At 45.4% G+C, this 27,957-nt stretch overlaps 1 protein-coding gene and 1 long non-coding RNA gene across 3 annotated transcripts; both read right to left on the bottom strand.

Annotated features, from left to right (window-relative positions):
- Nucleotides 1-10,503: 10,503 nt before the first annotated feature.
- LOC136486113 (uncharacterized) lies at nucleotides 10,504-12,187 on the bottom strand. The gene is made up of 3 exons (XM_066482898.1): nucleotides 11,435-12,187; nucleotides 11,164-11,320; nucleotides 10,504-11,067 (listed from the first exon to the last, which is right to left on the bottom strand). Exons 1-3 carry the CDS (start codon nucleotides 11,855-11,857, stop codon nucleotides 10,805-10,807), a joined length of 843 nt encoding a protein of 280 aa, XP_066338995.1. The 5' UTR covers nucleotides 11,858-12,187; the 3' UTR covers nucleotides 10,504-10,804.
- A 1,616-nt stretch (nucleotides 12,188-13,803) lies between these two features.
- LOC136486114 (uncharacterized) lies at nucleotides 13,804-16,751 on the bottom strand. Of its 2 annotated transcripts, XR_010766667.1 has the most exons (3): nucleotides 14,662-16,751; nucleotides 14,340-14,431; nucleotides 13,804-14,172 (listed from the first exon to the last, which is right to left on the bottom strand). It is a non-coding gene; the product is annotated as an uncharacterized lncRNA (long non-coding RNA). The 2 variants fall into 2 exon arrangements; XR_010766666.1 differs by having other exon boundaries at nucleotides 13,804-14,431.
- Nucleotides 16,752-27,957: the final 11,206 nt, after the last annotated feature.

The raw sequence follows: 27,957 nt of genomic DNA on the forward strand, positions 1-27,957 counted from the left end.
CTCCAGAGGCGCCTCTGTCCAAGATAGCAGAGGAAGCTGATAGCCAAGAATACCTTGATGCCATTGAGAGGATAGAGCCTGAGGTCGAAGGTTTAGCCAGTAGGGTTGTAGATAGTCTTAATATTGATATTTCCCTTCCTGATGACAATGCCTGATCCAATTGACCAGCCTCTTGTAATATTACACTCCTCTTCAAATGAAGATTCTTTATTTTCGTTGATGTATTCTTTGCCCGGGTGTGGTCGGAGTTACTTGACTTGCTGAGTACTTTGTCCCATTTTCGTCTCTACTCTGTAAACAACTCCGTGTGTTATCCTGATGAAATCCCTCGATTTGTCGAGTACTTTTCTTTTCTTCCTCTTTTGTGATCCGTCGAGTGCTTTGTCCGCGCTATGACTTGTTAGGTGTAGATCTTTGTGTTGACAACCTTTCGTCTGTGCTATGTAAAACGACTCGGCATCGAATGTTGCCTTGACAAACTTCGGCATCCGAGTGCTTTCTTGAGTGGCGCTTGTGCTTTCCTGAGGAAAAAGTATTCCTATCTGGATGTAGCCCCCGAGCCTCTTGCTTTTTGGAACGAAGAGCTGGAGGGTCTTTTTAAGCTTAATTTTGGTCGACTAGTTTTAGGTGTTAGCTTTTAGCTACCCTCATCGGCGGGCTCAAGCGTCTTTTTAGCTATTTTGCTCTCGGCCGGGATGCTCAGGCATGTTTTTAGCCATTTTGCTTTTTGTTTCGGGTGTTAGCTTTTAGCTACCCTTATCGGCGGGCTCAAGCGTCTTTTCAGCTATTTTGCTCTCGGCCGGGATGCTCAGGCATGTTTTTAGCCATTTTGCTTTTTGTTTCGGGTGTTAGCTTTTAGCTATCCTCATCGGTGGGCTCAAGCGTCTTTTCAGCTATTTTGCTCTCGGCCGGGATGCTCAGGCATGTTTTCAGCCATTTTGCTTTTTGTTTCGGGTGTTAGCTTTTAGCTACCCTCATCGGCGGGCTCAAGCGTCTTTTCAGCTATTTTGCTCTCGGCCGGGATGCTCAGGCATGTTTTCAGCCATTTTGCTTTTTGTTTCGGGTGTTAGCTTTTAGCTACCCTCATCGGTGGGCTCAAGCGTCTTTTCAGCTATTTTGCTCTCGGCCGGGATGCTCAGGCATGTTTTTAGCCATTTTGCTTTTTGTTTCGTGAAAACAACTCGTTGAAAGTCATGACAAGACATGCTGTGGATGAATATCATCTTTATTGATCATGAATATAAACTAATACATATGTTGTCGAGGAATATTGTCCTTTGTCGATTGTGAACGTTGGTCCCTTGTGGCTTGTATATCTGTTTTTTCTTGAGTTGTTTTTACGCGTAGAATCTTCTTAGCTGGCTGATGTGCCATGTATTGTTGACTTCTCTTCCATCTTCGGTTATTAACTTGTATGTGCCTGGTCCGGTGACTTTTGTGACAATGAACGGACCTTCCCATGGACTGAGTAGCTTATGTCGTCCGTCAGTTTTTTGTATCCTTCTTAGCACTAAGTCTCTGACTTGTAATGATCGAGGATGGGTACTCTTGTTGTAGTGTCGTCTTAAACCTTGTAGGTATCTGGCTGATTGGAGGGTAGCGTTTACTCTGACTTCTTCTGAGCTGTTGAGTTCTAATCTTCTTGTATGTTCTGCTTCTCCTTCATCGTATTGTTCTATCTTTGGTGATGTCCAGATCAAGTCGGCAGGCAGTACGGCCTCTGCCCCGTAAACTAGGAAGAAGGGTGAGTAGCCTGTTGCTCTGCTTATTTGAGTTCGTAGCCCCCATACTACTTTAGGTAATTCTTCAATCCATTTGGACCCATAGTCCACTAGTTCTTCGTATAACCTTGGTTTTAATCCGGCTAGTATGAGTCCATTAGCCCTTTCTACTTGTCCGTTGGCTTCTAGATGTGCAACAGACGCGTAGTCTATACTGAAACCATAGTCTTGTGCCCAGCTTTTGAATTCTGTAGCTGTGAAGGGGGAGCCTAGATCTGTGATGATTCGATTAGGCATGCCGAAGCGGTGCATAATGTCTTGGATGAACTCGACTGCTTTGGCTGCGCTGTATTTCGCGAGTGGTTTGTATTCAATCCACTTGGTGAACTTGTCGATTGCTACAAAGATGTACTCGAAGCCGCCTTTTGCTTTCTTCAGAGGTCCTACTTGATCCAGCCCCTAGCAGGAAAAAGGCCAAGCGGGTGGGATGCAGATAAGATTATGAGCTGGCACATGGGCTTGTCTTGCAAACATTTGGCAACCTTTGCATTTTCTAACGAGTTCTTCTGCGTCTTTCAAAGCGGTTGGCCAGTAGAATCTGGTGCGAAATGCTTTGCCAACCAGTGTTCTTGAAGCGGCATGATTTCCATAGCAACCTGAGTGTATTTCGTTTAGGATCTCTTTGCCTTCTTCAAATGAGACACATTTTAGGAGTACTCCTGATGATGCTGCTCTTCTATAAAGTCTATCTCCTACTAGAACGTAGTTTTTGCTTCTGCGAACAACTTGGGTGGCTTCTGCTTTATCTGCTGGCAATTTATTTTCTTTAATATAGTCGATGAAAACTTGGCTCCATGAAGTGTTGATTACCAAGATCTGAACGCCTTTAGCCTGAATTTCATGGGTTGTTTTCACCGGGTTGTTTGATAGAGGGAACTGATAGCTCTTCTATGAATACGCCGGGTGGAACCTTCGCTCTATCTGATCCGAGCTTGGCGAGGACATCTGCTGCAATGTTGGAATCACGCAGGACGTGTAGAATTTCTAATCCTTGGAAATGTTTTTCAAGTTTCCGTATTTCAGCACAGTAAGCACCCATGTTTTCTTTGGTGCAATCCCAATCTTTGTTGACTTGGTTGATGACTACTGCTGAATCGCCATATACGAGTAATCTCTTTATTCCGAGGGTAATTGCCACTCGTAGCCCGTGGATGAGGGCTTCATATTCTGCTTCGTTATTTGTAGCTTGCCATAATATCTGAAGGACGTACTTGAGTTATTTTCCTTCTGGAGAAATGAGGAGAACGCCTGCACCGGCTCCGCCTAGTTTGAGTGACCCATCAAAGTACATCTTCTAGTGGTCAAGGATTGTATCTGATAAAGGCTGTTGAATCTCTGTCCACTCGGCCACAAAATTGGCAAGGGCTTGAGATTTGATTGCTTTCCGTGGGGTGAAATCGATGTTAAGAGCTCCAAGCTCGACTACCCACTTAGATATGCGCCATGTGGCATCTTTATTGTGTAGGATGCCTCCGAGTGGAAAATCTGTCACCACGATAATCTTGTGGCTTTTGAAATAGTGGCGAAGCTTGCGTGAGGTGATAAGTAGAGCGTAGAGTAGTTTTTGTACATGCGGGTACCGGATTTTGGATTCTGACAGTACTTCGCTGATGTAGTATACGGGACGTTGCACTTTATACACGCGCCCTTGTTCTTCTCTTTCTATGACTATCGCCGTGCTGATCACGGTAGAAGTCGCCGTAATATATATCATCATATCTTCGTCTTTCTTTAGAGGTGTCAGGACAGGCGACGAGGTGAGGTATTCTTTAAGTTTTTTGAAAGCTTCGTCGGCCTCTTTTGTCCACTCAAACTTGTCTGTCTTCTTTAGTAGTTTAAAGAAAGGTAACCCCTTTTCGCCGAGTCTTGATATGAAACGGTTGAGGGCCACCATGCATCCTGTTAGTTTCTGCACATCTTTGATACTTCTAGGTGGGCCCATTTCTGTTATAGCTCGAATTTGCTTGGTGCTGGCTTCAATCCCGCGCTGACTGACCAAAAATCCGAGTAGTTGTCCTGAGGGAACTCCGAATACACATTTATTTGGGTTCAACTTCCATCTCCATCTCTTCAAGTTTTCGAAGGTTTGCTTTAAATCTTCAATCAGAGTGTCTGGGTTCTTTGTTTTCACCACTACATCATCCACGTATGCCTCCACATTTTCACCGATTTGATCCCCAAGGCAAGTTTGGATAGCTCTTTGGTATGTGGCGCCAGCGTTCTTTAGTCCAAACGACATGGTCTTGTAACAGTAAGCACCGAACGGAGTAATGAAAGACGTCTTGCTCTGGTCTTGTTCTTTTAATGCGATCTGGTGATACCCTGAATAGCAATCGAGAAAGGATAATAGTGCAGACCCTGCTGTTGAGTCAACTATCTAGTCAATGCGTGGTAGCCCAAACGGATCTTTTGGGCAATGTTTGTTAAGATCTGTGTAGTCGACGCACATGCGCCACTCGTCCGTGTTCTTCTTCTGCACAAGGACTGGGTTTGCTAGCCAGTCTGGATGAAGGATTTCTCTGATGAATCCGGCTACCATCAGTTTTGTGATTTCCTTTTTAATTGCTGCCTTTTTGTCAGGTGAGAATCATCGTAGCCGTTGCTTTACAGGCTTGGAGCTTTCATTAACATCAATTCTGTGCTCAACCAACTCTCTTGGGACACCTGGCATGTCGGCCGGCTTCCAAGCGAAGATATCTTTGTTATCCCGAAGAAAGTTGGTGAGCGCAAGTTCCTATTTTGCCGAGAGGTGAGCACTGATGGTTGCTGTCTTGGAGGTATCGCCAGTGCCCAAGTCGATTTGCTTGACGTCGGCTTCTTTTGGTGGTGTGATGATGCTGGGCTTTTTAGCGGTATTTCTAATTCTTCTTGGCTCATCTCTGTAGCAATTGTGGCTATTTCTTTTCTTCCATTGTCGGCTTGTGCTTTGGCTGCAATTTGGATTGCCTGAACGTCACAGTCAAAAGCTCGCTTTAAATCACTTCGAAGAGAAAGGATACCGTTGGGTCCTGGCATCTTAAGCAGTAAGTATGGATAATGTGGTATTGCCATGAATTTTGCCAGTGCTGGGCGTCCGAGGATTGCATGATATGATGAATCGAAGTCTGCGACCTCAAATTTGATAAACTCTGTTCGGTAGTTTGAAGGAGTTCCAAAAGTAACGGGTAAAGTAATTTGTCCGAGTGGCATGGCTGCCTTGCCTGGTACTATGCCATAAAAATGTGTACTTGTTGGTGTGATCATCCCGGCGAGTTGTAGTCCCATCTTCCTTAGTGTTTCTGAAAAGATGATGTTGAGTCCGGCTCCCCCGTCGATTAGTACTTTGGTGACAGTCATATCAGCAATAGTTGGATCTAGAACCAGTGGATAATGGCCTGTGTTTCCCACGCTAGTCCATTGGTCTTCTCTGGTAAATTGGATAGGATACTGTGACCAATTGAGATATCTTGGTGTAGCCGGTTCTGCTGTCATGATAGTCCGTAGTGCTAGTTTTTCTTGATGTTTGCTTCTGCAATCTAGAGCCCCTGAGAAGATCACTGCTACTGTTCCCCTGGGTTTTTGGAATCCTTTGTCCTCGTGGTTGTCTTCATCTTTTTTCTGATTGTCCTCTTTGGTGTTCTCCTTACTATCTTTTCTTGTGTATCGATCATTGAAAGTGTAGCAATTTCCGATGGTGTGTCTCCCATTGGGGTGCAATGGGCAACGTATGTTTTCAATGTCATCATATCTTCTGGGTTTGGAAAGCTTCTTTGATTTGTCGGCCATTGCCACGGTATTGTCTGGTCTATGTTTTCTTTCTTGATGTCTGCTATTTCGATGATTTTGCTTGTCCGGGTTGTCCTGGTTGCTTCTATCCGGGAACCTCTCTCGTGTTTTTTCTTCTGCAGTAATCATCTTTTCCACTGTTTGTCTGAATTCTTCATTGTTTCTCGGATTTTCTTTGTAGAAGTCTTGAAATTGCCACCTAGCCATGATTCCGTGAGAGAAAGCTTCAATTACTTCTCGTTCGGTAATGTCATGCACTTGAGCCCGCAGTTCGCCGAATCGTCGATAGTAATTTCTGAGACTTTCGCCTCCCTTTTGCTTGAGTCCTTTCAGTTCTGCATGAGTGATCGGGTGTGTGATGATACCCGCGAAGTTTTCACAGAAAGCTCTTTGCAAGTCCTCCCAATTTCTGATCGACCCTGGGTTCAATTTATCGAACCATTGGAGGGGCATAGTTTCTAGTGCCATGGGAAAGAACAAGGTCTTGATATCGTCGTCTCCTCCGGCTAGTTCAATTGACTGTGAATATATTCTGAGCCATTGCCTTGGTTCAGTTTTGCCATCATACTTAGAGTGGTTAGACGGTTTGAACTTGTGAGGTAATCGTACCGATGCAAGCCTGTTCGTGAAACAGGGAAATCTGTCGTGTGTTCCGGCTTCTTTGAATTCAGATTCGGCACCTCCTTCTGGCCAATTGTTGTTTTGATGGGAATAATTCTGCGAGGCTGTCTGGGTAGGCACCTTACTCCTGGTCTTTCTTGGTTGTTCAAATTGGTGGCCTTGATTATGTTCCTTCCTACTTCCTCCGTTATGGCTTCCACCTGGCCCAAGTCTTTCGAAAGCGGACTTCCTTTGATTTTGATCTTCTTGCCCGTGGGTTGTTGATCTGGCGGGTAGTCTTGATTGGTCTCTCTCTTCATGCGTTCTCGGGATCATCGACCGGAGCAAGTCTTGGAGCTGTTCATACTTCTCACCGGGATGTGAAGTTGCTCTGAGTTCTTCTAATGCTTCTCGAATCTTATCGTAAGGCGTATTTGCCGTGTGTCTTCCTTCGACTTCTCGTTGTGATTTTCTTCTGTCGTATTCAGCCAACTCTGACTCATATCTGATCCAGGCTTCCCTGCGCTGCCTAGCACGGTGTTGGTGCCCTTGCTTCAACTTGTTTTTCCTTTCTCTAGCTTGTTTCTGACTCTCGGTTTCTCCATCGTAGCCCTGGGCAAAGGGTGATATGTTGGATTCTGATTCATCTGATGACCTGACATCGGGTGCTTCTGGGGGATTTAATGGTGACCGAGGACGTCGAACCATGAGTACTTCCCATGCGTGAGCCATTCTGTTATTGGTGTTGGTTTTCATACTGTCGGAGTTGCTGATGACTTTAGTAGATGCCTCGATGTCGCAGATTGAGTCTCCTTCTTGGTAGGGTAGAATAGCCGTCGTCGTCGTGTTGTCTAGTCGGGTACTGTTATCCTCAAGAACAGAGTTTGGCCAGTGAACGATGCAGTCTTGAGATGTTATAGTCAGGACGAGACCTTCCTGAGCTCCCTTCAGTGGCATTCTTAGTACTGGATCGAGGACTTCTCTGAGCCATGCCTGATAAGATGTTGCCATGTTTAGGAGTTCGAGTGGAGGAAGATCCGACTTCTTGAAGGGATTCTGCGCGTACTCCGAGTTGTATTCTTGATAGGTCAGGGCCGCGGTCTTAAGTCCCATCGGAAAAGAACTCGGTTTCCCGAAAGAACTCGGATAAGACTCCAACTCGAATGCGGAGCTCGAATTCGAGTCGGACGCGCAAAGCTGCGGAACCTGAGTTGAATCAGACACTATGAGCTGCGTGAATCCTCCAGAGATTTGATCTGTCGTGGTCGTCGGAATAGAATCGTCTTCATGGTGCTTCGAATCTTCGAGGAGACGACTTTGGAGCTTGCCATTATTGTCCGCCTCGCAGATCCATGAGCCGAAGATGAAAGTTGATCCCGTTGAGAAGATCATGTTGTTGAGGTCCATCGAGCTCTCGGATGCAAATTCGCCGAAAGCCCCTACCTGGCGTGCCAGCTGTCGATGTTCTACCACCGATAGCCTGCCACGGGGGTCCCCGGGGCAGTATTGTTCGGGCTTCAGCGTATGCAGAACTCGATGGTGAACGCAAGAGACAAACGACTTATCCTGGTTCGGACCCTCGATCGTTGATCGAGTAACAGCCCTACGTCCAGCCGGCGTTAGCCTCTACGTTGAATTGATTATGAAGTGTCGTACAATTGTTGTTCTGTTATTCTCTTCCCCAGGAGCCCTGCCCTCCTTTATATAGTCAGGAGGCCAGAGTCCTAGTCGGTTTACAATGAGAGTTCCTAGTAGGATTACTGAATAGTACTACTACTAAGATTACATGGGAAGAATCCTAGTTAGACTAGATCTTCTCTCTCCCTTGCGGGGTATCCTATGGGTCCCGCATCGACAACAACACGCTTCTATCGAGCGTCAAGGAGGTTTATGTAACACAGTCGTAGCTGGACCATCCTACCAAGAGACCTCTTGTTTCGCTATTACATAAAAGAAAACAACCAATACCGACGCAACGGTGCGACCTAGGAGGTGGCCTTGCGTCTTCGCGGACGTCTGGACGAGCCCTTTTCAATGAGTTTGGTGATGTTGGGCCTTCAAACCAAGCATAGTCCCCGATTTTCGCAGGCTCCGGCTCAACTCTCTTGATAATGCCAAATGGTATGGCAACAAGGGGCACACTGTGATAACTAACATTTACATCCTATAATTGTTGTCATGAAATAAATCAACTCACATAGTTCCTTTAAGTCAAACTATTTTAAAGTTGACTAACTTTATAGAGAAGAGTACATTCCAATTAAGTAGACTAATTCATTTAAATGACATTATTTTGGTGTCATAAATATTGGTATTATTTTCTATAAATCCAGCTAAATTTAAGATAGATTGACTTTAGGGAACTCTAGTAGCTGATCTGTTTTGAATAAATCCAGTAAAATTTAAGACAACTTGATTTTAGATAACTCTAGTATTTGATTTATTTTAAGACGAGAGGAGTATTTGGTTTGGCTAGATCATTAATTTACTATGACGACAGCCCTTATGAGACAAATTCAAAATGTTAAAAATGATCTCCTTTGTGGGGCGAAGGGAATTCTATACCTAATACCTATACCTACCTACCTAATACTAAAGAGGCAAAATTTCTTGCAACTAATAAATTTTCGTTCAACCTACGAATAATCCTAAAGTGGCTCGGCTTCGGCGATTCTGCAACTGTCTGCTGTGCACGCGGTTGACACCGGCGCAAATATGGTGTGGAGATACACCTGTAGTCGTTTTTTTCCCTATGTGGTTCCATGCGATTGCTATTTCGCTTGATTATATTCCACCACGGAACGACGTGTTGTAGATCGATGAGGTTGACGTTGTGGCGAGGAAGCGAGCAAAGAAGGGGCAGGGCCGCGACGTCCGGATCGAGCAGGCGATGTCGAGGGACGGAGGAGAGGGAGAGCTGAACACCGCGGGTTCCCGTGCGACGTGCGATGTGGCTTTAATTTGTTCCCGCCACCGCTCGGCGAAGCGCCCTCGGCATGGTGATGATGGACGGCGGTCGACCAGGGCGCACAGCTCCAGGGTTCGTCGTCTTTGGTTCAGCAAGAGCACCGCAGTGGTGGTCGCTCCTCGACACCCGGCACGAACGGAGCGCAACTGGCCACGGCAGCTGCGGCCTTGACCTAGGCAACCTCACGGCCCTCACCTGAGATCGGGAGAGAGGAGATGGATAAAAGGAAGAGGATTGCATGTGGTGGCAGCGAACAGGGAGATATCGAGGAGGGCATCAGCTTGGGGGTTTTTTTATAGCTCGGCGGACGCAGACGCCGGCACCGTCAAGAAGCAGCGCGCCGTCGTGGGTCTGCTCCCGGGCGCAATCCAAGAATAGCCCCGCTCCGATGGCCTTCCTCTCGGGGCTCCTCAAGACGATGATGGTGGTGTCCGCATCCAGCATCTACACTTCTTCAGGGCCGACATGGAGAAGCGGATCGGCATGCAGCTGGACCAGGCCATCCTAGAGGACATACTCGTCGCCTCCGGCGCGGGCGCGGCCACGCCGGTCGGGCAGCAGCACGCGCTGTATGACACGGACGTGGTTGCGCGCATCTTCTCGGTGTTCTTCAACCTCGATCGATGACGACAACGAGGAAGACGCCGGGTTCGACTAGGACAGCCCGTGGTCACCGAAGCAGAGCCTCCTGGTGAAGGACACCAAGCTGCTGAACAGCTACCTCGTAGAGGCTGCGCTCGACTCCAACATCCTCCTGTCGTCCAAGTTCATCTCCCTCGCCGAGCTGCTCCCGGACCACGCTCTTTGTTTTGTTTTTGCGTGAGCATTTTAAGATTTTTTCCCAAGTGACTCAACCGTCCCGGTTTGAATCGATCTTATTTCTTTTGGTTGTATATTTATTTCTCATAAATTTAAAATATAAAAAATAAAAGCAAGTATCATATGCCTTTCAACATCTAATCTTTCTCTATAAAATAAAGATCTGTGCACCACTAAGTTATTGATGTAATTTAACTAAGAATAAAATAATCACTAATCTTTCTTTATAAAACATTGTCATACTATTGGCATCAATATAGCTTTGAAGCTGGTAACACACAAATAGATCTATTGCGTTCCTGATCTTATTTTCTACGAATATTTGATTGCTTATTTTCTCCAGTTGCAACGTACGGGCATATTTGCTAGTACAATATAATCCAGCTAAATTTAAGATCCAATGATCCATATAGACCAGTTTTGCAGCCAACTGGACCTCATCTTTCCTATGAGAATCACACCCATGGACATCAAACGTCTATGGGATGAAGGGAATTTTGCAGCCAACAACAGGACCTCTCATCTTTCAATGTACATACGAATATTACGTATGAGAATCACACCCATGGAGACATCAAACGTCTGTTATTCTTTTAACTTTGCAGCCAACTGGACCTCACGAGGATAATTGTACAACACAGCTTAGTATGTTTTGATATGGCCCGTTGGCAAAATCTGAAACAGCGCCGCTATTTGAACGTTAAAGTTATGTAATTTAGCGGAGCTATAGCGCTAAATAGCGGTCAAAGTTGGCATAGCGGTAGCGGCACAAATAGCAATAGCTTAGCGTGGAGTATCTCCGGCCGCTATAGCACCACGGTAGTCCGCTATTTTAAACCATGATTTGTCCACATGCTAGTTGCTAGGCCAGCTACGTATATTCGTATGCACGTTGAAGCGCTGCCAGATGTTGCTCCGTGGCACGCAGTGTTGGAAGCTTCACTCTCTGAGGGTGATGAGCTCCTTGTGAAGCGCCATCGCAGCCCTTAGGTGCAGAGAACAGTATGCTGGAACAAGCTCCGTCCTCCTCGGCTTCCAGTTCCAGCCGGTAGAGTTGCTGGCCGGCGGCGAAGTTGCCCAGCAGCTGGTACGAGCTCGCCGAGCCGTCCATGGTTAAGCACATCTCATCGGTGCCTGAATCAATGAAATAAACAGATTTACTTATTTATGCAAATCGGATCCAGCTTTAGCACACGTCGACGATCGAGGAAGTGGCGATGACCGACGTACATGCGGCGAGCTCCTTCTGGGTGCGGTAGAGGAACTGCAGCACGGCGGCGACCTCGTCCCGGAACCTGGAGAAAGGGCTGCCGCCGTCGCTGTCTAGCTGCAGCTTGCGGAGCTTGCAGAGGCCCTCGCCGAGCTCCATCATCGCGCCGCGGTGGTTCTGCGCAGGCCGAGATCGTCATATCGGGATGGAGCAATTGGATCGTTTGCACCGACGATGTCAAATTCAGAAGAATTCATCGAGCATCTATTGGCATAGAGTTCATGAAGGAACCTGGTTGAAGAGGTGGTGGAAGCCGACGGCGCACTGGAGGACGCCGTGGAGGAGCGTCCGCGCGGGGTCCTCGGCGCCGTACCACAGCTCCTCCACCACGTCGTGGCACGCGTGGTACTCCCCGCGGTTGAACAGCGCCACCGCCGCGTCGAACGACCCATAACCAGCAGCCGCCTGCTCCTCGTCGTCGTCCTCCTCGTCGGGGGACGGGCGCTCGCCTCGCGCCGTGAGGAGTCGCCGGTGGCAGCGGAGGTCGGAGCTGGCACGGCCGTGGAGGTGGAGCGGCTGATGCCGTGGCGGCGGTAGTCGCTGGCGGCGGAGCAAGAACGCCACGGCCGCGGTGCCAGTGGTGCTGGTACACGCGCGGAGGCCCGGCGGCGGGCCGGCGCGCGCGCACGCGGAGGCGGAGGCCGGCACCGCCATGGAGGTGGAGGCGGGCGTGCCACGTATGACTTGCCTTGGATGTGGTGCCCGTGCCGTGCCGTGTCCGTGTGTGGCTGGCCACCGCCACGCCACCAATCATTGGCTCCCCACTGCACGTGTGGACTGCATACAGCGCACCGCGAACGAAAAATATCCTTTCCAAAATATCTTTCTACTACTGGGCGTCCGGTCGACTGGACGATTAGGTTGGCGTGGGCCGCGACACTTCGAATGGTCCAACAACCTTTTTCCTGCGCTTGTTTTCGTGTTTCTTTCGTTTGGCTGCTGTCTTCGCTCATAAGCAACGACCGTACCATCGCAGCGTGGTTCACCGTGACCGCTTCACAGTCACGCAGACTGTTCGTTTGGCTGTGGCTTTTGTAAATGATCGTAAATTTTCAGGTGGAACAGTATTTTTCTCTCACACAAACCAGCCAGCAGTATTTCTTCACGAACCAGCAACGATACGAACTAGCCAACCGAACAGACTGACGTTCTCCACCACGCCCGCCCGACAAGCGGCCTCCATCCTTCGTCTCCACCGTTTCCAGGCGTCCCCGATCGCCTTCCTCTCTCTCCACCATGCTCACCGACCACCGCGCAGGCACCAGGCGGTCAGGAGAGGGGGCCATCGCTGGCCGAGCCCAAGCACAGCTGGCCGCTGCAAGGTCACGTCACCATCCTCGGTTGCCAGCTGATCAAAACCGACCGTTCCCCGCTATGCTCTGCGTTGTCCGGAAGAAAAGGATGAAAAATACATGTTGCAAACATATGTTTAAGTGTTTAAGATGTTTCGTAGGTATATGGATGTTGCAAAGGTAATCGAAATGTTGCATATGTTGCAATGGTTATACACGAATGTTTAAAGCTTCTGTTTCTAATGTTTCATCTATTTTTTTAATGTACGTTCACTACACCACGACCCTTAAACAACGACTGATTTGGAGTTGCTGAAAGGAGTGTACAACGATAGACAGTCAGTTGCTAAATGTTATAGCGATGGACCCCTGCAAATGCTATTGAAGCCGTCATTATATATGTAAACAGCAACGGACATCATCTTTAGCAACGGACAGTTCGACGGTGCAACTTTTAGCGACCGACAACATGTTAGAGCTTTTAGCGACCGACGGTTCATCGCAATAAGGACTTTTAGCGACTAACAATCCATCGTGCTCAATTAAACCAGATAAAAAAACCTTATATATCTAAAACTCGTATACATTGGATTAAACATTCAAGACCAATGCAATATTAAAATGATTTAGGATGACATACACAAATGATCACATTAGACATACTCATTCAATCGTCAAACTCAAGTACATATGCAATCATGTCACTTAAAATCAAGCTATCCTTGTCTCAACATCTGTATATACAACTGATGAAAAAAAAAACAAACTAGCACTTGCTGTCCATGGAAGCCATAAAAAATTAGGTAAAAGCTCAAAATACACAACCATCAGTACATGACTGTGAGTATTGAGTAGATAACCCATCCTCTCGTGCTGACTGAAATCACTGAACTGTACTATACTAAAGTGTTCTACACCTTCTGAAATGTGCAACTATAGAAGCCAAGGACCCACTACATGGATAGGAAGAGCACGTGTACAACCAAAATAGATAGAAACTGAATAAGAAAGTATTTTACTTTTATACTTTTGTACACAAGTAGCACTAAAAAATATGCTAACTAGCAGGAACCCCCGCTCAGCTGCACTAGCAAGCATAAAAATGTAGCATGAGGAGGCACCAGTAACGTAGGAAACCGTTGTAAATTTCGTAAACAATGCAAAGCATACAGACAAGAATAAAGCACTGAGTAATAAATAGGACAGATAAATGTATGTGCATGTCTGCATAAACCATAGAGCTAAGCAGCAAGTGTGTAGGAGATTTTGTAAAGCATAATAATAATATTAAAGTTAACAAAGATGCCAGAAATCAGGAAATCTAGTCTCTAATATAGTAATTATGTTCATAACATGCATTGATTCTACCTAGGTTGTCTAACAACCCGACAGGTACCTATCGTACTGCGCATAGTTTCAGCTTCAAACCAATCAATAATAGCACATACCAATTTCGCATCTAAAACTTGCAGGTTCATAGGACCTCTGAATTTCTTGTAGAAAATATCTAAACAATACATTTTCTGTCGCATTAGGGAATCAATGTTGCCTGAGTTTGTCGCTGTGGCACAGATACTGGATCTGCTTCTCTCTCGATTCCCCTACTGTCAATGAATATGAAAATAATATTGTGCAGCAAAATTTCAGTCAAATCTGTCATGACAGTTCTAGGTGCCACTGTAAAGCAACACAGCAAAAAGATAGTGTTAGGTGCCACTGTAAAACAACACAGCAAAAAAAAGTGCCAACTATGAAGGTTTGCACCAACACTGAAGCACTGGCCATAGCATACACATGAATTTAATCTAGGCTGTTTAAGAATCCAAGTCCAAGATTAGTAGTACCTGAGTAATTGGGGTTGAAGCAAATCGATGAATAGATTGGACCTGAGTAATTGGACCTGCAGCAGGGACTGCGCCGACATTTAGACAATCACCTGTAACAGAGGCATACAAACTGTCACATATATACAGTCCTTAACATTTCTGCTGAACTGATCAAGTGTAAGCTGACAATATTATATTTTTGTTTTGGTGCCATTAACTAAAAAGTAAAATGCCAAGAAATGCTTTGATAAATAATTCCTGGTTGTGAATGCCAAGAAACTTTTGTTTCTGAATGGCAGCTACAAACTTAGAAGACAAAAGGGGTGGAAAAGATGATTACCTGGTTGTGAATGTCATGTATGATCCTCATTGTTATTTTGTCCATCCATATCACATGATTTAACATCTTCATCTAATCTTGTACAAAAATAATAATTATGGTAGCATTGGTGAGAAAACAGTGAATTTTCAAACTTGTGCTAGCTAAGACTTGTGGTTCCAGCAAAAAAAAAAAAAGTACAGGATCAACTTCTTACTCGATTATGGAAGTAAACCACGTACTGTGATCTCAGAAAAGGTGTAGGAAAAAAATCTGAACTACTGAACTTAGCTTGGCATTGATATGAGCTAGAAGCTCTAATTATATAATGGCTTTATTTCTGTCTTTAAAGCATGAGCCTAAAAAACACTGCCCATCTCAGAAAAGGTGGAGGAAAAAAATCTAAACTACTAAACTTAGCTAGGCATTGATATGAGTTAGAAGCTCTAATTATATAATGGCTTTCTTTCAGTCTTTAAAGCATGAGCCTAAAAAACACTGCCCATCTCCTATCGTTGTGTTGCATATAGCACACAATGTTACTACTGCTAGTTACACTTAGAACTTTGAAAGTATGTGATTCTTCATCCACCACCAGATCTAGCACAAATGATGGAACTATATAAACCAATTACAGAAAACTTAGTACTGAAGATCCATTGGAACCAGATTTAGTATGTACAAAATTTTTGAAGCGAGTGGAACCATAAATTACCTTAGTGAAGGTGACAGGATGGAATTTGCAGCACTTTACAGCTCACTGAGCCAGCCAAACTGAATGAAGGCAGCTCTGTCCTACTCCAAGACATTGAAAAGCAGAGCAGCATATATGACTGACAATATATATACACCTGTGATTAGATCAGATCCGAATACAAATAGTTCAAGAAAGAAAAATCACTAACAACGTTGTTATATTTGTGAGCTGATTAAACAAATCATTGTTGCTCATATCCCTGCAGAACACTAAAGTACAATTAAGACCAGAAAATGACATGTTCTCTGTAAACATCCGAGCATTGACATTTAAGAGAGCATGTGAGATATAAATTACAGCTAAACTAGCACAGTTAGCTGGTTCATGTTATAGCCCAAGGTGTCCTTAAGCCGCATCCCGAGGTAACTGAATACAACATCTCTGAATTCCAGTATCTCTTTTGTGCAATTATCTAAATTCAGTGGCGTGTAGACAGCTCTGTATCTGAACCCAAAATTCATGATTCAATAAGAAAATTTCCTATAGAGTTGTGGACAGCACACCTACCCAAATTTCATGAAACATTCATATGTAGGAACCTGATTTTTTTCAGAATTCATACTTCTGCAGTCGCAATGGACTGACTAGAACTTGAAAGGTATAGCAATCACAACCTAGAAGAGCAAGCCATAGAACCTTTCCTCACTGCATAACCGATTGGGTATCGCATCGTGATGGGTAAGACACCGCGGCCCGTGCGAGGTGTTGCGCACGCGCTGCCGGAGGGGTGCGCCGTCGGAGGGGCCGTAGCCTGCCCACTGCGCCGCCATCACCATCGTGGATGTGCAGATCTAGGTCGTGCTCACCGGATCCCGCCTCCACCATCGACGAATCCCACGAGGAGGGCCAGCACACCAGCCACCGGATCTCGCCCCGGGAAGGGAAGGGAGCGGTGTGGCAAGGGAGAGGCACGGTCACATGGGGAGGGGCAACGGGAGCAGCCGGCGACCATCTGACAGGGAGATGGGGGTGACCATCCGAGCGGCACGGCTGACGTCCTGGGGCGGGCGGCCAGCGGGGGCCGATGGTCGGGGGCGGGCAGCCTGGCGGCGGGGCGGACGTCCAGGCCCGGGCAACCGGCGGGGGCAGCCGGTAGGGGCGAGCAGCCAGGAGGGTGGGCGTCGGTCTTGTGTGGAGGAGGCGCGTGTAGAGGGGCAGCGGGAGCAGGGAGAAAGAGCCATGTATTTGGTCTGGTTAGGGTTTACATGTGACTTCTGGGACAAAATTTTCGCTGGAGCGGGCTAAAAACATCGCGTCAATGGATACTGGTATTTAGTGACTTACGATCTGACTCAGTTACTTATATGTAGTGACTCACGGTCCAACACAAAAGCAAAATATTTATAACAACAGACCCTCCATTGCAGTATTTGATATTAGCAATTGACGGTCCGAAGACAAGATTTAGCGACTCACCGTTCAACGGTAATATCAACTTTTAGCAACGGAATTTAGATGATATTGTAGTGTTGTGGTGTAGTGAGTGTGTTTATCTAGATGTTGCATGTGTTTTTACACATATGTTGCAAGTTTTTTTGTTTGGATGTTGTGTATGTTTACAATAGTTTTGAGTGTTTTTAGTTATTTTGTAAGTGTTTCAGACGCATGTTTCAAGTGTTTCATTTGTCTTCAGGCGTATGTTGCAAGTGTCGCATTCAGATGTTTCAAAAGTAGATCGGAAGTTGCATCTCCCTCCTCATCTTCTGTTGCCTCGCCTCGGTGTCTCCTCCTCCTATCGTCCGTGGCGTTTTTTTTGTTTTTAACATTTTTTGTAAACTAATTTTAAATCTAACACTATTTTATTTTTTTCCAAAACTAACACTTTTGCCCGCGCCTATTTCCCAGGCGCGGCGAAACGCCTGTGCCGCGCCATGCATGGTGGCGCGACGAGAGGGATGACGCGGCGATGACCGGGACGCTAACCGGTGATGTGGTAGGGTCTACCACGCCATAGCCCACGGCGCGGCACTGACGCGCCAAGGCCCACGGCGTGGCAGGACCTGGACGTAGACAGAAGCCGACCAGCCTCAATTGCAATTGAACGGGAGCTGTTGTTGGTGCTGTAAACAACTACAAGTGCTGCCACGATGCATTGAAACGAATATGAAACAAATAAATGGAGCCCGTGCGTAAGTTGACAAGCTACCACATAACATTTTCATTGGTTAATGTGTCTGCAAGTTTCGGATGACAATATTCGTTCGATATAAGTTCGACATAACCAACTAAGTCCCAGGAGTCTAAGGATCCCTTGGACGTCTCTGTCTCTTTAGATTTGTAGGCAACACATTGGGAGTGTAGCCAACATCGGTGTGGTCGCGTTGCCGGTGCTTACGGCTCGTACCCTGCAAGTATATAATATGCAAGATTACTTATAATCTTTATAATCGTTAGTTCATGGAGCCTACGTATTTAAAGAAACTACCTTTGTTACTACCTGTGAGGCTCCTTGGGTACCAAGCGGGGCACCACCTAGCTGAGATATGCCGATCTCGTCCTGCTACCAGGGTCCCACTAGTGGTGCTGTATGTGGAAGCCCGAGGGACCGTCGTCGTCCTCGCCATCCTCATTTGAAGGGTCCTTCTCAGCGCTATAATGTGGTGGTGTACGCACAACGGAAGTGGCACCTGTCACCGGCTGAGAAGAACCAGCTGGTGTCCTCAAAGAGCCAGAATACGTGGCACCCGACTGCGCCGGGTAATCGGGTTCTACCCAAGGAGTGTCCATGCAGCTCAACTTCTGAGCTAGCTTCCTGTAGCTCGGTTTCACCTTCTGCATGAATAGACATTAAAGTTAGTGCATTTCCCAAACGCATATACACTAAAAACATTTTCGGAATGGACAAGTTTATGTTTACCTCCACAAAAGCCTCGAGAACGCCTAGCCCCTGCCCTCTAGACTCGTGAAGCCAAAACGCTGCTTCATTAGACAGCCTTGACAATTGTGTCGCCTGGGTACAAAAATACGTTTGGATAGTTTTAGTACACATACTTAATACCAAATGGATAACAAATTGTACCATTCGAGTATCTTACCATGTATCTTTGAAGCAGGGCTCTCTGTAGTTGTGTGTCGTCCCTAGTTGCAATGTCATACACATCTTCGATCATATCTTTCTCATTGTCCTCGTCAATCACCTCCTTAGTGTACGGGGGCTTGATATGTGTCCTCGTAGACCTGTGAAGCCACCATAGGTACTCGTCGAAGGTGTGCTGGTCGTGTGGGGGACCCGCATCGACCGGCTGCCGGTCCCTAGTCTACCACAACTGGATGTACGCGTTGTGTGTCACGTGCCAATCCTTGGTCTTGTACCTCTTCCTGCGGTCATACCTACAACAAAACGATTATTAGTTGTACCATACACGGTCATACCTACAACAAAACGATTGTTAGTTGTACTATACACACCTCTGAATTATAGCTTTGTTATTAATCAATAACGCACCCATACAATTCTTGGTTGGTGGAGTAAAGCGGTGGTGGGTAGCCTATCATTCTTCCAAACTGCCTGTAAACCATGATGGGCAAGTGAATCTCGACCACGTGGAAGAAAATAAGAGGGACATTGCAGCAATACTCGTCTGACTCATCCCTAGTGACAGGACTCAGATTATCCTGGAGCTCCGGAGCATCCCAAGGACAACAATGCACCTGAACATTTCGTAATTGAGTTAGGTTGTGATATAGTATACATTGAACAAGACACATGTATGATAGTACAGAGAGCGTAACCTGGTGCTGTGTCAGGACGTCGAGACAGTCCGTGTACTCCCTGTACATGCGCCTCGCATTCCCTCTAACTAACTCTGCTTGCGTCCAGATATACAGAGCTATAGGCAGTGTATCCTGCCCCGTTCCAATGCTGCATTGAACACGATAATGAATTAGCCATTAATAATTTCATCATATGTAACTGCCTTGAAGAATATAGTGAACCGAAGTACTTACAGGGAAACCAGTAACAAGGGGCCTCCCAACGGGCTATCATTCCCAACACCAAACCTAGAGTAGGTAGGAGCAACCCCCAAGGTTCGCATACCCTAAGGTGCGACGGCAGGCAACGCGTAGCTGTCGATACGTCCATGCCAGGACTGCGCTACCCTAGCTGTATGCCGCTATGTTATCCCATGATTGGCGTAGTATGTCAAGAAAAATCTAGCTGATGGTGTTGTCTGAGGCGTCTAGGAATAGAAAAGCACCAAGGAAGTGCTAGAGCCACACTCTACCAAACCTGTTGATCTGAGCCTCATCAGCCTGTGGATCCAAGTAATCAAAGCGCTCTGTGATCCACGACGACGAAACCCTGAAACTTTTCCTGAAATTCACCAAAGAAAATGAGACCCGATGGCTGCAGGAAAGCAATGCAAGTATTAAATAGGCTTGAATTGCTCACTTATTTTTCTTGGAAACCTCGTCGTTCGGTGGAAGAAAGCCAGTGAACTGAGCCACCAGCTCCCTCCAGTGATCATTGTCAACTATACTTGTCACGGGATGTTCCCCCAACCAAAGGCCAAAAATAGCCTTCACGTCCTGCATGGTCAAGGTCATCTCGCCGTAAGGTAGGTGGAATGTGTGGGTTACCTCAAATTTGTTATAAGAATGTTTACGTACAATGAAGGCACTCACACCTGTCTACAGCTGTAGTAAGTAGTGCTAGGTCAAGGGGCGAAAGACCATAGTTGACAACACGGACAAGCTCGAGGAAGCCGACACGCCGTATGTACGGCGCGTAATGCTCGTCCCACTGGTGCGCCCTAGTGTGCGTGTGGGGCCTCAAAGGAGGCAAGGTCACCTCTGCGTCGGTGTCAGTCAAGAAGTGTGCTGGTGCAGGTCGTCGTACTCCACCTCAAGAAGGGGGTACAACTGGTGCTGCGTGGGAGGGGACATCCTATTACAAATTGATAAACAAAGGGTTAGAGTATTCAAATTAACAATATTCAAATTAACATTATGTAGCATTGCAAAATTTGAACTACTTGTTATGTAATAGGAACACAATATGAAAGCACATGTATATATTCAAATTAACATTAACAGACATATTAAACAACTTTACTAGGAAAATAAGCAACTTCTATGTATGGACCTGCAGTGAGGGCGGCGGTGCGGCAGTGAGGGCGGTGGTGGGCGCGGCGGGCAGCCGTCGTGCGTGGCCAGAGGGCGCGGTAGGCGGCCGGAGGGGGTGGCGCACCGGCGTGCGGGCACGGCGGGTGTAGCAGGCGGCCGTGGCGCGTGCAGGCACGGTGGGCAGGCACGGTGGCCAGGCGCGGCAGTCGGTAGGCGTGGGCAGGCGTGGCGGCCCCGTACGGGCAGGCTGGCTGGCACGAGCTTGCGTGCGCTGGGCAGGGCGTGGCGTGGCTGAATGCTCTAGTTTGGTTTTGGTTAATTGATGAAACCCTAAGTGCTAACCTAGTTTATCAAAGTGATTATGAGATAAGGTAGCACTACTCCAAGTGATGAAGCAATGACGAAGATCATGACAATGGTGATGGCATGGTGATGATCAAATGCTTAAACTTGGAAAAGAAGAAAGAGAAAAACAAAAGGCTCAAGGCAAAGGTAAAATTGTAGGAGCTATTTTGTTTCGGTGATCAAGACACTTAGCGAGTGTGATCACATTTAGGATAGATAGTCGTACTATTAAGAGGAGTGAAACTCGTATCGAAATGCGGTTATCAAAGTGCCACTAGATGCTCTAATTCATTGCATATGCATTTAGGATCTAGTGGAGTACTAACACCCTTGAAAATGTTTGTGAAAATATGCTAACACATGTGCACAAGGTGACACACTTGGTGGTTGGCACATTTAAGCAAGGGTGAAGGAGATAGAGTCGAAAAGGAGTGAGTCGCGCTGTTTACAGAGTGACCGGACGTGTCCGGTATGATGACCGGACACGTCCGGTATTCGGCAGCAGACTCAGCGACCGGACACGTCCGGTCGCCACACCGGACACATCCGGTATGACTTAGAAAAATAGTGTTCCGCAGTGAAGTCGATCGGACGCTGGCAGCGTCCGGTCCGGTGTGACCGGACGCGTCTAGTCGTCCATGGGTGCTTACTGTACTCGACCGGACGCTGAGGCTCAGTATCCGGTCAGTCTCTACCAGACGCGTCCAGTCGGCCCTGGTGGCTTACTGGACTCGACCGGACTCGACGGTGCAGCGTCCGGTCAATTTAGTTTCTGCGTCCGGTCATCGGCAGAATGTGCGACAACGGCTATGATGATTTGAACTGGACATGTGGTAGTCTGGGGCTACTAGATGCATCCGGTATTCACGACCGAAGCGTCCGGTGCTGCGTCCGATCAGTTGGACTACAGCGTCCGGTCAGCCCGCGTTATGCCCAGTGAAGGGGTATAACGGCTCTATTTGATGGGGGCTTCTATTTAAAGCCCCATGGCCGGCTCAAGGAGCAACTCTTGCACAATTTCATTGACATAGCAACCTTGTGAGCTTAGCCAAAGCCCTCCCACTCATCTCCATCATTAATCCATCATCATTGTGAGATTGAGAGAGAATCCAAGTGCATTGCTTGAGTGATTGCATCTAGAGGCACTTGGTATTCGTGTTGCGCTACGGATTTTGCTTGTTTCTCTTGGTGGTTGCCACCACCTAGACGGATGGAGCAGCGGTGGAGGATTGACACGAGTTGGTGATTGTTCGTGGCCATCTCCGGTGATTGTAAGGGGAGTTGTACCTTCCTCGGCGGAGTGCCGAAAGGCAACTCTAGTAAATTGCTCGTGTCATTGAGTTATCTCACTTGTGGGTCAGTTCTTGTGGTGTCCTATCGTGTGGATGAGGTTTGTGAAACACCTCTTAGCCACCAAACCACCGAGTGTTGGTCGACACAATGGGGACATAGCGTGTTGGCAAACACGTGAACCTCAGGAGAAAATCGATTGTCTCTTGTCTTTGGCATTCTCCCAGTGATTGGTTATATATTCGTCTTGTGATTGGTTCATTCCCTACACGGCGGTATAATCACCCTACTCTCTTATTTATATTCTTGCAAACTAGTTGATACAAGCTCTTTAGTGTAATTAGAATTGAGAGCTTGCTTTATTATTTACATTCATCTAGTTGAGCTCTTTAGAGTAGCAAGTTTGTGTGCCTAAGTAATCATTGCAACTAGAATTGTTGGATAGGTGGCTTGCAACCCTTGTAGAGCTAGAGCAAGTTTGCATTACGCTATTTGTCATACTAATCAAATTGTTCTAGTTGATTTGTAGATTTTTAAATAGGCTATTCACCCCCCTCTAGCCATATTAGGACCTTTCAAGTGGTATCAGAGTAGTGGTCACCGTTTGATTGAAGGCTTAACAACCTTGGTGTCAAATTATGGCTCAAGTTGTGTTCAACCATGTGGGGGGCAAACCGCCGTTCTTTGATGGCACATGCTATGGTTATTGGAAGAGAAAGATGAGGATGTATCTTGGTTCAATCAATGATCAAGTATGGGAAGTGACCGAAAATGACTATGCTATCATTGATCCCAATGATCCAACCAATCAAGATAAGATCAACAAGCAATGCAATACAATGGCTCTCAACACCATATACAATGCCATTGATTCCAAGGTGTTTGAGCAAATTAAGGATTGTGATATAGTAAATGAGGTGTGGAAGAGATTGGAGGAAACATATGAGGGCACACCGGCGGTGAAGAGTGCCAAGTTGTATATCCTCAAGGATAAATTGACAAGCTTCAAGATGAAGGAAGATGAGAGCATTCCGGAGATGTTCCATCGATTGCAAGTCATTGTCAATGACTTGAAGATATTGGGAGAGAAGATCAAGGATGATGATGTCTCCCATCGATTCTTGATGTGCTTACCTCCAAGATTTGAGATGTTAAGATTGCTCATCATAAGAGGAGGATTGAAGGACATTACCCCCAACCAAGTACTAGGTGATGTCATGACACAAGAGACATACCGTGTGGAAAGGGAAGGGGATGATAAGGATGACAAGAAGGAAGAAGAGGACAAGAAGAAAAAGAAGAGTATAGCATTCAAGGCTAGCTCATCATCATCCAAGAACAAGGGTAAGTCCAAGAAAGAATCAAGTGATGATGATGATCTTAGTGACATTGATGATGAAGCCATGTCCCTATTTGTGCGCAAGATAGGCAAATTCATGAAGAAGAAGGGCTATGGTGCAAGAAAGAGAAGAAATCACACCAAGAGCAAAGAATATGTGAGAAGATGCTACAATTGCAAGAGCCCCGATCATGTTGTAGCAAATTGTCTCTACAATAGTGATAATGATGAAGATGAAAAGAAGAAGCACAAGAAAGATAAGAATGAAAAGAAGGAGAAGAGAATGACCTTCCAAAAGAAGAAGGGTGGAGGCTATGTAGTCACTTGGGATAGTGATGGCTCATTGGATAGTGATGACTCTAGTGACGATGTCAAGAAATCTATCAAGAAAGCACTAGCAAGTATCGCCATCAACAACAAGCCCTCCATCTTCGACACTCCATCAATATGTCTCATGGCAAAGCCCACCAAGGTAAAATATGATGAGAGTGATGATGATGAATGTGAAAGTGACTCTTGTAGGAATGATAATGATGATGATGATGATGATGAGGAGGAGGAGTACTCCAAGGAGGAGCTCTTGGACATATGTGAGCAAGTGCACGCTTGTAATGAGATGAAGAGAAATGAGTGCAAAGAATTACGCAAGAAAGTAAAATTTCTTGAGCAATCCTTTGATGAGCTCAATGCCACTCATGAGGGGCTAATGGATGCCCATGAGAAGCTTGGCAAAGCTCACTCTAAGCTTGAAAAGGCTCACTCCTCTCTCATTGAGCAAGTCAAGAAGGAGGAAGCCAAGAAGGAGCAAGTGATAGTAACATGTGATGTGGGACTAACATGTGATCTTATTGATGAATCTTTTCATGAACCCATTACTATTGCTCCTACTAACACTTCTTGTAGCACAACCATTACCACTCCACCTATGAATGATACATCACTAATGGTGGAAAATGAAACCCTCAAGAATGAGGTGAATGAGCTCACTCGTGCCTTAGGCAATGCCTATGGTGGAGATGCCCGCTTGCTAAAGTGCTTGGGTAGCCAAAGGTTTTCTCTCAACAAAGAGGGATTAGGCTATACCCCCAAGAAAGGCAAGGCGGCCTTTGTCACTCCCAAAGTTAGCTTTGTGAAGGGCAATGGTCGGTTTTGCAATAGATGCAAGCAAGTTGGGCATATAGAGCAAAATTGCAAGACTAACAAGAACAAGCTACCTAATGTATCCTCAATCAAATTTGATTCTTGTTACATGCTTTATAAGGGTGCCAATTGTGTGAAGGCTAAGTTCATTGGTACACCAATTGTGGGCCCAAAGAAGAAGGCCATTTGGGTACCAAAGACCTTGGTGACTAACCTACAAGGACCCAAGCAAGTTTGGGTACCTAAAAGAATTGATCTTCTTTTGTAGGTAAATTATAAAGCCGGAGGAAGGTATTGGGTGCTTGATAGTGGGTGCACACAACACATGACCGGTGATTCAAGAATGTTCAATTCAATCAATGAAAGCAAGAGCAATGGGATTGATAGTATCACATTTGGTGACAATGGTAAAGGCAAGGTCAAAGGGCTTGGAAAGATTGCAATATCTAATGACTTGAGCATTTCCAATGTGCTACTTGTAGAGAGCTTGAACTTCAACTTATTGTCGGTAGCTCAATTGTGTGATCTTGGTTTCAAATGCATATTTGGTGTGGATGATGTAGAGATCATAAGTATAGATGGCTCTAACTTGATATTCAAAGGATTTAGATATGAGAATCTATACTTGGTTGATTTCAATGCTAGAGAAGCTCAATTGTCAACATGTTTGATCACTAAGTCTAGCATGGGTTGGTTATGGCATAGAAGGCTTGGTCATGTTGGAATGAAACAATTGAACAAATTGATTAAGCATGACTTAGTTAGAGGCTTGAAAGATGTCACATTTGAGAAGGATAAGTTATGTAGTGCATGTCAAGCCAGAAAGCAAGTTGGTAATACACATCCTAAGAAGAGCATGATGAGCACATCCAAGGCATTTGAGTTGATGCACATGGACTTGTTTGGACCAACCACATACACTAGCATTGGTGGAAACAAATATGGATTTATGATTGTGGATGATTTCACTAGATACACATGTGTATTCTTTCTTGGTGACAAGAGTGATGTGTTTGCAACATTCAAATCATTTGTCAAAGGTATTCACAATGAGTTTGAAACAACCATCAAGAAAGTTAGAAATGACAATGGTAGTGAATTCAAGAACACTAGAATTGATGAGTTGTGTGATGAATTTGGAATTAGACATCAATTCTCGGCCAAGTATACTCCTCAATCAAATGGGCTAGTTGAAAGAAAGAATAGAACCTTAATTGATATGGCAAGATCAATGTTGAGTGAGTACAATGTTAGTCATTCATTTTGGGCCAAAGCAATCAACACGGCTTGCTACTATAGCAACCGACTCTATCATCACCCCATGATGGAGAAGACACCTTATGAGCTATTGAATGGAAGAAAGTCCAACATAGCATACTTTCGGGTTTTTGGTTGTAAATGCTATATATTGAAGAAAGGCACTAGATTGAGCAAGTTTGAAAAGAAATGTGATGAATGTTTCTTGCTTGGTTACTCCACTACTAGCAAAGCTTATAGAGTTTAGAATTTGGCTAGTGGTACTCTTGAGGAGGTTCATGATGTGGAGTTTGATGAAACAAATGGTTCCCAAGAGGAGGATGAAAATCTAGATGATGTAAGAGGCACTCAATTGGTCAATGCAATGAAGAACATGGACATTGGTGAGTTAAGGCCTAGAGAGGTGATTGATATTAAAGATGATAAGAATCAAGTGCTCTCTAACTCAAATGTGCAAGCTAGTGGATCTCATGATCAAATCCAAGCAAGCACTAGTAATGGCAATGTGCAAGATCAACAAATGGCTAGTTCATCATCTCAACCAAGTGATCAATCAAATGCTAGCAATCAAGTGCAAGTGCTTCAACCAACCAATGTTGCAAGAGATCATCCATTGGACACTATCATTGGTGATATTTCAAGAGGCGTTCAAACAAGATCAAGATTGGCTTCATTTTGTGAGCATTTCTTATTTGTGTCATCCATTGAACCTAAGAAGATAGATGAAGCTTTGAGGGATGTTGATTGGATCAATGCTATGCATGAAGAGCTAAACAACTTCACAAGAAACCAAGTATGGGATTTAGTTGAGAGGCCTAAGGATCACAATGTGATTGGAACCAAGTGGGTCTTTCGGAACAAGCAAGATCAAGATGGGATAGTAATAAGGAACAAAGCAAGATTAGTAGTTCAAGGTTACACTCAAGTTGAAGGTCTTGACTTTAGAGAAACATATGCCCCGGTTGCAAGATTGGAAGCAATTAGGATCTTGTTAGCCTATGCATGTGCTCACAACATCAAGTTGTACCAAATGGATGTGAAAAGTGCATTTCTTAATGGGTACATCAATGAGCTTGTGTATGTTGAGCAACCTCCCGGTTTTGAAGATGAAAAGAAACCCAACTATGTTTACAAGTTGAGAAAGGCTTTGTATGGGTTGAAACAAGCACCTAGAGCATGGTATGAGAGATTGAGTGATTTCCTACTCTCTAAGGGATTCAAGATGTGAAAGGTTGACACCACTCTCTTCACCAAGAAGCTTGGAAATGACTTGTTTGTAATGCAAATCTATGTTGATGATATCATCTTTGGATCAACAAATCAAGAATTTTGTGAGGAGTTTGGCAAGATGATGGCAAGTGAGTTTGAGATGTCTATGATTGGAGAGCTTAGTTACTTCCTTGGTCTTCAAATCAAGCAAATGAAGAATGGCACATTTGTGAGTCAAGGCAAGTATATCAAGGACATGCTCAAGAAGTTTGAAATGGATGAGAGTAAATCTATTAGTATACCAATAGGGACAAGTGGAAGCTTAGATAGTGATGCTAGTGGCAACATGGTGGATCAAAAGATATATTGGTCTATGATTGGAAGCCTACTCTATGTGACCGCATCAAGGCCGGATATGATGTTTAGTGTATGCATGTGTGCTAGATTTTAAGCCTCACCAAGAGAAAGTCATTTGAAGGCAACAAAGAGAATATTGAGGTACTTGAAGCATACACAAAATATTGGATTATGGTATCCCAAAGGAGCAAGATTTGAGTTGATTGGATATTCGGACTCCGATTATGCGGGATGCAAAGTTGAGAGAAAGAGCACATTGGACATATGTCAATTATTGGGAAGATCACTTGTGTCTTGGTCATCAAAGAAGCAAAATAGTGTAGCACTCTCAACCGCCGAAGCGGAGTACATTTCGACCGGTAGTTGTTGTGCTCAATTACTTTGGATGAAGGCTACCTTGAGTGACTTTAGAATCAAGTTCAAGCAAGTGCCATTGCTATGTGACAATGAAAGTGCCGTAAAGCTCACCAACAACCTGGTTCAACACTCAAAAACAAAGCATATAGATGTTCGTCATCACTTCATAAGAGATCACCAAAAAAAAGGAGACATTTGC

The sequence above is a fragment of the Miscanthus floridulus genome, chromosome 10 (assembly GCF_019320115.1).
Source record: "Miscanthus floridulus cultivar M001 chromosome 10, ASM1932011v1, whole genome shotgun sequence".
In the NCBI taxonomy this organism is placed as follows: domain Eukaryota; kingdom Viridiplantae; phylum Streptophyta; class Magnoliopsida; order Poales; family Poaceae; genus Miscanthus; species Miscanthus floridulus.

Excerpts from the sequence above, each read along its gene's own strand:
- LOC136486113 (XM_066482898.1), bottom strand. The coding sequence starts at position 11,857 with ATGGCGGTGCCGGCCTCCGCCTCCGCGTGCGCGCGCGCCGGCCCGCCG. Across the intron at positions 11,321-11,434 it reads TCCACCACCTCTTCAACCAG|AACCACCGCGGCGCGATGAT; the intron begins GTTCCTTCATGA and ends CGGCCTGCGCAG. Across the intron at positions 11,068-11,163 it reads CCAGAAGGAGCTCGCCGCAT|GCACCGATGAGATGTGCTTA; the intron begins GTACGTCGGTCA and ends TCATTGATTCAG.